General features: G+C 38.6%; 1 protein-coding gene across 2 annotated transcripts in view; it reads left to right on the top strand.

Moving 5' to 3' along the window:
- fbxw2 (F-box and WD repeat domain containing 2) overlaps nt 1–7,199 on the top strand; it is a 17,680-nt gene extending 10,481 nt beyond the window's left edge. The window contains exons 7-8 of one of the 2 annotated variants that reach the window (XM_040157302.1): nt 1,906–2,075; nt 4,178–7,198. In XM_040157302.1, the coding sequence (XP_040013236.1) occupies nt 1,906–2,075; nt 4,178–4,466 (459 nt within the window). In that variant the 3' untranslated portion in view covers nt 4,467–7,198. Of the gene's footprint in view, nt 1–1,905; nt 2,076–4,177 lie in introns of both variants that reach the window. The other variant, XM_040157303.1, reaches the window with a different exon arrangement.
- The last annotated feature ends 4,912 nt before the right edge of the window (nt 7,200–12,111 follow it).

Below are 12,111 nucleotides of genomic sequence, written 5' to 3' on the forward strand. Positions count from 1 at the left end.
CATACTGTACATATACATACACTCATGTATCTAGGGGTCAGATATTATGGCCAGACTGCGCCCTGACCACCAATTTAGACACACCATGAAATTGAAATTTCATAACCAAAAGAGCCCATCTAATTCCCCCAAACAAATATCACACATACGGATAATGTAAACACAATTATACACACACTTGTGCTTACATACCCACCCACACACTCACATAAATAGACAAACACACAAACACACACAAGCACATGTAGCTGAGTTAAATCAAAATTTGTACAAAGGTAGCTGAATAGGCCAAAACAGTAAACACAGAAAAAGTTAAATGGATAATATAATGGTTAATATTAACAAAAATATATAAATAGATAAAGATAGATGTATTAGTGTAATGGGGGGGGGTTGTTCCCACCCCTTTAAGAATTTCAAGGTAAGTAGTTTTCTTTTAGATTTTAATCTTTTCTATCATCATGGTATTGTAAGATAGGTTTTGAATTCTGATATATTAAGCGATGTGCATATTTCCTGCTTCATTATGAATATTTTGCCAAACAGAATTACAATGTTACTGATATCTGGTTTGCTACTACTTAAGTGTGTAAATTGATAGTATAGCTTTTATTATATTTCAATATACATTTTTGGACTTGATCTCAAAATAACCACAGGACAATACCACATCAAATGCAAGATCAATTCCTCATCATCATTGCAAAACCTACACAAGTCAGTTTGTTCTAGGCCCCAAATAGATAAAATTTTTTGTTGGGAAAAATTTATATAGTACCAGTATTTGTCTTATACATGTGGTTAAATCTGAGGTTTAGTTATAGTAATATTAAATACATCTTTCCATGGAATTTTTTAGATTTAATTAAGTCACCACTTATACTGATTTTAAAAAGTATTCAGACTCCTTCACTTTTTCCACGTTCTTATTTTGCAGCCTTAGGCTAAAATTGTTTACATTTATTTTTTCCCCCAATCTACACTCAATACCCCATAATCACAAAGTGAAAACAGAATTCTAGAAATTTTTGATAATTTATTAAAAGGAAAAACTGAAATATCACATTGTAGTAAGTATTCAGACCGTTTGCTATTAGCCTGAAATTTAGCTCAGCTTTTTGAGATGTTTCTATTCCTTTATTCGAATCCAGCTGTGGTAAATTCAATTGATAGGACATGAACTATGAGGAACAAACCTGTCTATATAAAGTTTCACAGCTGACACTGCATTTCAGCGCAAAGAACCAGCCATGAGGTCGAAGTAACTGCCTGCAGAGTTCAGAGACAGGATTGTGTTGAGGCACAGGTCTGGGAAAGGCTACAAAAATTTCTGCTGCATTGAAGGTTCTCAAGAGCTCAGTGGCCTTCATAATTCTTCAGTGGAAGAGATTTGGAACAACCAAGACTCTTCCTAGAGCTGGCTGCCCAGCCAAACTGAGCAGTCGGGTGAGATAGGCCTTGGTAAGAGAGGTGACCAAGATCCAATGGCCACTCTGGCTGAGCTCCAAAGATACTGTGTGGAGATGGGAGAAACTTCCAGAAAGACAACCTTCACTTCAACACTCCAGCGATCTGGGTTTTACAGAAGTCACTCCTCAGTGAAATACACATGAAAGCTGCTTGGAGTTGGCAAGAAAAGCACCTAAAGGATGCTCAGACTGTGAGAAACAAGATTCTCTGGTCTGATTGAACTGTTTGGCCTAAATTCTAAGCGTCATGTCTGGAGAAAACCAGGCACCGCACATCACCTGCTCAATAACATCCCAATGGTGAAGCATGGGGGTTGGCATGGGGGCGTTTTTCAGCGTCAGGAACAGGGAGTCTGCTCAGGGTTGAGGGAAAGCTGAACAAAGCAAAGTACAGATATATCCATAAGGTGGAGCAAACACTGTGTTTCCTCTGCAGGTCTGGCCTTTAGGGAGAGAAATCAACTGTAAGTGTTTGAAGACACTGTCAGTGTCAGAGGACCGCAGCATCAGCCTTCAGCCTCGCCTGCAGTTTGACGGACGCTACATCGTCTGCAGCTCTGACCTTGGAGTTTATCAGTGGGACTTTGCCAGTTTTAAGATTCTCAGGTAAAATAGTATACATGACAAAATTATGATTATTTAGTAATTAAACCTTTTTCCGTAGCTGGTGTGCATTACTTAAGTTGTGAAATTAAAACAGCTCCTTCTTAAATTTATATTTATAAAATGAAGTTTATTTATGTAGCACGTTTCTAGAGCGGATACCCTAAAGTATTTTAAATAAGTAAAAAAATTAAATAAAAAATATTAAAACAGCATTAGGGCAAAAATACAGACACAGTACAAAAATGTGTCCACAGATTAGTCAGGTTCACTAGTTCCTGATATTTACTTTTGCTCAGGTTTTTTGCAGATTTATAGACTTCAGATTTGTGGAAACTACATTTGTCAACCAGCCAAAAACATTTATATATTTTTTCCTCAGATGTGGTGGCCCTTCGATTCTTACACTAGCTAACCGAAAGGGGTAGACATAATGTAGTCCTTCACCTCAGGGTTAAGTGACAGCAAAATCCACTTTTTAAGTCAGTAAATTATTTTAATTCTAGCTTATGAGTTCCATGGTAGTAGTAGTTACTTCACTTTTTCCTGAAAAAAAATTGAGTAATTCTGCACTCTAGACCAAAAAAAATACCCCCTAAAACATTGCTGTACTTCACATCCCTTTAGTAGAGCCCAACCGATATATTGGTATTGGTGTATACTGTATGTTGTCCGATATGAAAACTTTGTTTTTACGGAACTTATGCACAAAAAAGATGCTTGGGGTGATTTTAGAAATGGTGTCATCAAGTAGTTTGTCCAGCAGAGTGCGCTTTAAATCCATTGTTTACAATACTCTCAGCACTGTCTGCAGCACTTGTAGCAGAGTATGCATCACAGCTGAGCAGACGGGGGTGCACAGTCAAGCGGTGTCTTCACGATAACTTGCTAACTAGTTTGTAAAATACATTGCTATATGAATATATATTTAAAGAATATCGGCGGATATATTGATACTGGAATTTTTTACTCCCTAAAATTGGTATCAGCATCGGCCCCAAAAATCCAGTATCGGTGGGCTCTACCCTTTAGTACAAGGCAGTGTCACATTCACTGCAGTCTGGACAGAGACAGCGTGAGGAGTTCCACCTCATTCTTCCTGACAGCCAGCAACAGTGGAAATCTAGTGGAATACGCTCTGTCTCTAATGGTCATCCAGACTTCATAGAATCATAGTTACATACATGGTTCTTGTTTGGAGTTGGTATTTCAAAAGCTATTGAGTGTGTGACCAGTAGTATTTGACTCACAGGTAAGTGAGAGACTAATAAGCAAGTTATGACACTGCTGGTGTAGACAGTTGGGATGAATAAAATTGACAGATGACTCAGCTGAAACAGTAAGGTGGGGGACATTGGAGGAATGTACAGTCACGCTGTGAGTGGTGTGGGGCTATAAAGATGCTAAGTTACCCTTTGAAAGAAAATATTAGCAGACCTACAAGTAAGAGGCTGTGTTTAATCAGTATTAAGGTGCTTTGTATTATCATCAATCACACCTCCCCAACCACAGCCATATTATCACAGAACAAGATGCCTCATTTTTGTCCTGAAGAAACGCTCAGTGCATCATTGGAGTTCCCCCAGCAACCTTGGCCTATTGTAGCATAACTACAGGATGGTTCAGGACTCACCTGAGCCAGCCCTGACTATAATGGGGCGTCTGCCTCCCGAACCCAAAGTGGGAGCTGGTTCCATAGAAGAGCCTGATAGCTGAAGGCTCTGCTTCCCATTCTACTCTTGGAAACTCTAGGAACCACAAGTAAGCCTGAGAGCAGAATGTTCTATTGGGACATCAGGGTACTTTGAGGTCATTAATATTTATTATGATTTCAGCCTTATCACCCCAATGTACTCAAACATTACAACTCTCCATCGAATCTCAATGTTTTTCTGATGCATAACTCTATGTTAAATACAATAACTTTTTTCCACCGTTGCAATGTAAAACAATGTAAATGGTAACAAAAACATTACTAGCAAGTTTTCCTAATTTTATGTCACAGAATGCCTGGAATCATGGATATGGACAAGAGAACTTTGTTATGAAAATATGATCATATTGCTCTTAGCACTCCTAATCCAGCATGTTTTTTTAATTCCCAGGGTGATAAAAACGCAGGACCCAGCCAACCTGTCCCTGCTTAGCTTTGGTGAAGTGTTTGCGCTCCTTTTTGACAACCATTTCCTCTATGTGATGGACCTGAGGACAGAGGCAATCTCGGGCCGCTGGCCTCTGCCAGCCTACAGAAAATCCAAACGAGGATCCAGCTTCCTGGCCGGTGTGACCTCCTGGCTCAACGGCCTGGATGGGGGCAATGACTCTGGACTGGTTTTTGCCACCAGTATGCCGGACCATAGCATTCACTTAGTACTGTGGAAGGAGAATGGATAGAAGCAAGCAAGGACTTCAAACCCCAGACTGCGTGGACATAAGCAGCCCTCATCTGTGCTCTGGAATAAATTAAATTTAACAGCCAAGATAGATCATGCATGGACCAAAGCATTTTATTTTTATCTGTTTCTTCCTCAGAACACAGTCCTCCACTGGAGGAGGACTCCACAGATGGAAATGGAAGGAAAACTAAAAAAGATGATGAAATTGCTAGTAAATGTGCTACACTCAGTGCTAGATCAGCACATGCTCTTGATTTCTGCAGAAACCTTAAAAACCTCTTATTGGTCTTCTGATTTGGACAAAAACAGATAGAAAGAAAGAAAACAGAGTTCTTGAAGCCCAAAATGTGTCAGCAACAACTAAAAACATCATCAAAGGTTCCAAAATAAACACAACCATATAAATTCCCCCGTAATAGACTTTAACATAGAAGTGTAAATGTTTTTGGCAAATTTGGTCTTTGATCAGTTAAGCATTGTGCAGTGAGAAAATTTGTAGCCAAACTTTAAATTGTAGTCTAGTAATTGAGTGCCAACTTTGGCAAATGACCTTTCCTCAATCGGAAAGACTATGTCAAACGTGCTTCAGCTAGAACATGCCTAATGCCAAGCTGGTCACTGAGCTGATTTGCAGACACATTGGTTTCTGTGAAGAAAAGCAGGGCCGCCTTAAACACAGTTGCTGTAAATAATGAAGAAAATTGATGTAAGATTGTGACATCATGGGAGATATTCCTCAAGGTTTTCACAGACTATCCCAGAAGAAACCGTATACTGAATTGTATGTTAAAAAGTGGTTTGGTACATTGTTGTGTACCGTGTAAAACATTGTGAGGTTTCATGTAATTCTACTAAGGGTTGTCTGGTTTAGCTTGAGAAATGTGATGTGCCTTTTCAGTTCATTTGATGTTACAAACTAATTACTAATTCCTGTAACTCTGGCACATTGCAATAAGGTGATGACTGCATTGTAAATCTTACTTTTATGTTGAATTTTCCATATTTACTGTGCTCTAACAGTCTAAGATATCTGTAATTTTATAGCTATTTACCTGACTTGACTTGCTCAGTGAATTGCTTTATGAATCATTGACTGTGTTAAACATCAGGTTTATTTTTCTAAAGGCCTCAAGACATGGCACAGCAGATGAAGTGACTTGACAAGTAGGTGGTTCTCAGCAAAATTACTATTTAGACTTAAAGAAAATTTGAACAGATGGTTTTCCTGGCATAACAAAGGAAACTATGTGAAACCATGCTATTCTATGCATCAGTTTTAACATACTGTCACCATTTTGTTCTCTGCTTCTACAAAAATGAAATTTTAACCCAGAATTGATGTCTGCCTTTGCTTTGGCAGGCCACAGATCACAGTGGATCAAAATGTATTCATATGCACCAAACCTCATTTATGACATTAGTTTTTCTTGTATACATACAGTAACCTGTTTCTCAGATGGATAATTGTACCCAGCAGATGAACAAACAGTTCTTAGTTTAGATTATTTTCAAATCTAATTAAAACACCACCAAAATACTGTATTCTGTACTGTTGTCTGAACATTGCATCACATTCTATGCTCCTAGCAGCACTCAGTTAAAATTGAAATTGGTAATATGATTTGTATATAAAGTGATAAATTGAAATGGATCAGGAGGAATGTGGGACACATTTTTTTTGTTTAAGTCTCTTCATAGTAATAGCCATTGCTTTAAAGCACTGTAGAGTGTTAATATTTCAGAAAGTCTTCTACTAAACAGCTCTATGGTCACCTGGACCCATCTACAATCTGCTTCAATATTGCAGTCTTTAAAATAAATAAAAGTAGCAAATACATCTTGTTGTCATGACAGCATTTTAAAATGAGTCAACATTGTGTTCCTGATGCATGTTTCTTTTTAGCTATGCTAGCAGCAGCTTTAGTGATCGAAATATAGATCCAAATACCTGTAAAGCTATTGACATACCCAACAGTTTTAGTTGTACTTTGTGTACTAGTGCTAATAAGCAAATGTTTGCTTGCAACAGTATAGCCTCACAGAGCTGCAAGCATGGCTGTAGACGTGTGTACCAAATATAGCTGTCAAAATGTTATTTTGTCCAACATTACAATGGATAATGCTTCGTAGAAAAAAATTCAAAAAGGCAATCAGTTGTACAAAGGATCTTTCCCCTATAAACATCAAATGAATGCTATCACAGGTTTCCCCCTGTGGTAGTTAATGCATCACCATTACTTCTCTTCTTTCTCTTAAGGATGAGTTACATCTTCAGCTTTGTTTTCAAGGATTTCTTAGAGGTACAGAAGTATGGCATATTGGTTGCGTGGTTAATGCAATGTCTCTTCCATGTCATAGCATCATCCCTTGCACACTGTCTACAGAGTGTTGCTTCATCACAGCCATCACAGTTCCTTTACACCAGACTTGGTGAATGGCTTATGTATCTGTGAGCCATGTTAACCTCTGGTGTTTTTGGACTGTTCCATTTTATTTGACTGAACTTTTGGACTTACCTGAAGAAAAGATGAACTAGGAAATACAACAAAATTTAAAGGTATTTTCAATTTTCTTCAATCCTTGGAAACAAATGAATATGTCCCTTATACTTAACTTACTAACAAATGTAGCTAAAAAAAGAATATTTTCAATGCATTATAAGCACAAGATTTAGCTAGATTTTTTTTATATATAAGTATTAATATATTTTTTTTTTTATTGAATTATTATTAGTGATATGTTTATGTCTAAGCAGGGTTTAATATTCCTGTTTTTTTAATGTAGAATTTAAATCTGGAGCAACAGCAACAAAAACATCTCCACATAAAAATGCCAAATAGAATAAAAAATTTAAAAAAAGTGTGTCACAGTCCCACTCACTCTCTATGATTGACAAGTTATCTGTGGAAAGTATAGTACGGTGCAGACACACCTTAGCCTTAGCAAGAGATAGAGAAAAGGAGTAAATACAATTTCATCCTTAGCTGCTTCAACTGAGCCTCTCTAGTTGAGCTTGTACACCTCAGCTGTGTAACAGTCAGTGAACCCATTATTGAGCAAAAAATCTGAGACAGATGGGTTGAGGTAATGTAGCCTGGAGACTGGAGGAGGGTGATGGTTTAAAAAATACTGTAGAAGGACAGATCACCTGCTTTGCCATCCATATACACAGCTACTCTGGAGGATTTTAATGTTATATCTGAATTTATGACTATTGTGGGAGCAATCTTATGCCCAAGAATCGACATGGTATCCAAACAAGCATTTGCTATCTTTGTATGCAACCGCTATTGAAACTCTTCCGCTCCACTCCACCTCCAAGTAGCAACGTCCAGTCAAAGCCTCTTTACTCAGGACCATACACGCCATCAAGTCTACCTGGGGGATAAGAATAACACTGGTGTTCCATTGTCAAGGCTACTTTTCTGTTAATGCTTAGATAATAATAGGTTTGTATGTAACATGTTTGGATCCAGTGAGACATGAATATTGTAAGAAGTTGGCTCTGGTTTTTTGGCATTTATCACTAGGATGTCCTGTAATTTATCCCTGGCCTCTGACAGAGTTGCCATCACATTTTCAAAGTACTCAAGAAGACAGATTTTGGTGCCAGGTGACAGTGTTGACTGAGTTTTGACATTGAAGAGTAACTGAGTGGGAACTGGGTGTGATCCCATGGGCTCAAATTAGAGTCACTAAGATTCTTAGCTTGTAAAGTAATGTTCACAAATAATTCCAAAGTTTGTAGATGTAAATCAACCTTTGTAAACCTGTAATATAAATCTGCATGAGAAATTAAAGTTTTTACATATGTAGAAAAGATTTGTATTAGTAGAAAAGATTGAAGACCGTGCAAATGAAATCTGTGCACAAATGGTATGAGTGGTGATGGTGTTCTTCTGTGACCCAGTTGTATATTTGATGATGCTGTAGAAAATAATGGTAAACATTTAATGTGCTGTGTATGTATGCAAACCTACCTGGGTTGCGGGAAGCCCGTGCCATCCTCCATCTTGAAAATGTACTAAACCTTTCAGGACCTGCAGTGGAGATGAAGGTAACAGAACCATGTGCCCTCTGTTTGGACTCTGCTTTCTGATTGGATTGTCATTGTCCAATCAGATTCAGGTTTTGACCCTGTTTGTAAACACAGGGTCAGAATTTGTACTTTGTAACTTCAGTGTCACACACATCTTGGGAACTTTGAGCACTGAGTTTTTGTTGTTTATGTTCACAAAAGCACTTCTTTTTGTGAGACCTGCTCCAATGTCGCTGCTTTTCTCCACAACTCAGCAATCTCTTGGTCCAGTTTCTTCCAAAGCTTGTTACCTCTTCTCTCTTCAGTCTTTCTGCTGGGATCTGATCTTCTGCTTCTGCTGTGCTCTTTTTCTCAATAAGACGGACCATCTCAGTCAAGATTTTCTACCTGTCTGTCACTGTTTTATCAACTGTTTTATCAGACTCTGGTCTTCTTCAGCTCCTCCACTAAATTTACTAACATGGTGTTTTTTTCACTTGGACAGGCCTCTGTGTGAAGCACTGTTTGCACCAAGGTGTTTTCTTCTGATCCACTTCATCCCAGTAGCTTTTAATGCAGCTCATTCAGTAGGTGTGCCCACAGGGAATAGTTACTGGATACTTAAGCAGATCCAGACAGATTGAAAAGCTGAAAATTGTCCTGGTCCAGCTGAATATCTTGCTGTGCCATTCTACTTCTCGATAACAGCGAATATCTGAGCTTTGTTCACTTTCAAGAGTTGAAAGCTGTGCTCCGACGCAAACCAAAACCCAGTTTCTCTTGGTCACGACTAACTTTGTTGATGTGCAGTGCATAAGGCATTTCACAAGACATTACTTGCAGATAGGTATAAACTGGAAGATCTGTGAAAGGGGCAGGAACAGGAAACATATGGTCAGAGTGGGACTGACTTTGTTTGTGAGAAGGAAGGAGGAGGAGAGATCGAGCTGCGATTCATTCTTGGAAAGGAAGCGGTTTCAACAAGGCAGCAAATGTTTACAGACGCTGTTTACAATATAAAGTTCACAATCTGATAGCTAACTCTATTAGAGTTAATAAGAAATCCCTTTCTGCTCACTGTACACAGCTAAAACAAACTCTGCAAAGAAGAACGGCACCATTATTGGTCAATGTTTTGTTTCAGACCTGTTGTCATTCACTACAGATTGGTTTCTTGGTCTGGAGCAGCTCTGTGACATGACTTTGTTTAAGTCTCATCGCCTTTCACCCCAGTCGCACATGTTAGCCTGTTGGTCATGTTAGCCTGTTGGTTTTTTTAATCTTTTATTCGTTCTGTTTATCAGAGTAGGTCTGCATTTCCTCTGCTGCACATTTACACAGTAACACGCACACAGCTGGAAGCAGCCCACCATGCAAATTCACTACATAACAGTTCTTTAGGGATAAGGGCCAGACAAAAGTGCTCATGGGGCTGAATGGCCACATTGGAAGCTGGAGTGAAGACCAAGCTATCATAGAGAGGGGGGAGATGTGATAATCTTTTAAAAATGGGGATAACAGTGCATGTTTTCAGACAGTCTGTCCTGAAAGACATCCAAGTGTGTGTGAATGTTTGATGTCAGTTTCAGAAATGGTTAGATGCAGCCCTATGGAACACTGAATGAAAACAAATTAAACACAAAAATTAAGTCAAATACAACACACATTGTTATTTGTATTTGCGTTTAAGGATGAATTTACTGTCATAATTCAATTTTACAAAACTTATGTTATATGACCTTTTGTCTTTAATAACTGATGAATTGTTTTTCATTGTGACGTGGGACGTTTGTTACATGACATTCCCCATCTCTGTCTTCCAGTGTTTCCTGTCATCTCCCTACTGTTCGCTGTCCAATAATTCACTATTTGTTGAAGACCCGAGAAAATACAGAATTTCGCCAGCCTTAATATAAGTTACACTCCGACAGATGTGCTTGTTGGACAGCTGTATGCAAGATTTTAAATGCCCTAAATGAATGAGATGTTTTTCATTGTGAATTTTCAGTGCCACGTTAAATGTCCCATATATTAACACTTAGTTATATTTGTACTTTTTATTTGTGTCTAACAATTCTGTAATGGTGATACACACACACACACACACACACACACACACACACACACACACACACACACACACACACACACACACACACGCGCAGTGTGGTCAAACAGTCATGGCTGTCATGGCTGCCATCAGCTCTGCCTATGTTCCTGCCCCTAAAGCTGTGATTGGACAGTTGATGTTTGGCATCAATGATGCAGCTTCCTCTTAAAAAGAAAAAGCTCCCTCTCACATCCCCATGAAAGTTAATGATAGTGCTTTGCATTCAGTTTTGGCAGGTCTATGCCGCCCTCTGCTGGACAACATGGAAATTTAACATATCTCCCCTAACCTTTATTGTATAATAAAAAGAAGAGAGATGACAGGAAACAAGCGGAGACAGAGATGGGGAATGACATGCGACAAAGTCCCAGGGGCAGGGACATGCATCTTCATGTATGTACAGAAAGTATCATATTTATTCTCAGGCTGTGAGCAGTAGAGAAAGCAATCAGCGGAAACAGATTAGAGTGACAGAGAGGACTGTTCTTGCATATACACAATGGTAAAGTAATTTTGGGAACGGCTGTTTCCCCTTTTAATATTGACATATATTGTACACCTAAGGACCAGATATAAATGTAGACTAGTTGAACTGGTTCCGAAAAATCCAGTTCCATTGTACCATGCCCTGATCCAGGGTCACCAAAAAAAAAAAACCTGGGAAACAGGACATTAACACAATCTGGATGTGTGGCTGACTGCTGAGAAAACTATTTTACTGGCAGGGTGATGTTCCTACAAAACAATGTTGTAGGAAATTTGTTTTTAATTCTTTGTAAAAATATTTTTCGGATCCATCTATGGTATGGATACTAAAATTAAAATTAGATGATTCACTTACAAGGCAAAGCGGGCAACGGACCTGAAGACCCAGAACTCCAGGGGCCTGAAAGCTCCAGGCTTAGAGTGTTTCAACTGATCTGTGCAAATTTGATTGAAAATATGTTTGGCAATATACAGCACAGATCACCATATAAACTGACACGATATGGGCCTTAATGTTGGTGTTGCTTAATCACCTAGTCTCCATGGCTTGTCTTGAAGTAGGTTCCTGTGTCAAAATTATTATTTTTTTTAAATTCTCTGTTTACTGTATATGTTGCATATCCCTAAATTAATGTCTTGGATGAAATTACTATACAGTATTTCTGGGGCCAGGTAGCATTGTAGCATAGGAAAACTGTACACACTGCACAGAGTGGCAAGAATGGGAGCCAACAGGGGACCCACACCTCTCATTTAGTAGGTTAATTCAGCTACGCTCTCAGCTCACCCAGGCTGGATTTTGCAATTAGATGTTTTTCTCTGTTTGTCATCAAATATAGTATATCAGTTTTTAGGTTGTTTCATGCACAAGAACTTCTTTTTGCTTAGAAAATTAACAGCACCTGCAGTTTGCCCAGGGGTGGCGAGATTTTGACGGGCTGTTGCACAATCTTAATGTTCACAAAGAAAGGAGTACAGATGCACCACATAAGCAACATACAGTCAACGAGTTTCTGTACATAAATTTTA

This window comes from Xiphias gladius, chromosome 20 (assembly GCF_016859285.1).
Source record: "Xiphias gladius isolate SHS-SW01 ecotype Sanya breed wild chromosome 20, ASM1685928v1, whole genome shotgun sequence".
In the NCBI taxonomy this organism is placed as follows: Eukaryota; Metazoa; Chordata; class Actinopteri; order Istiophoriformes; family Xiphiidae; genus Xiphias; species Xiphias gladius.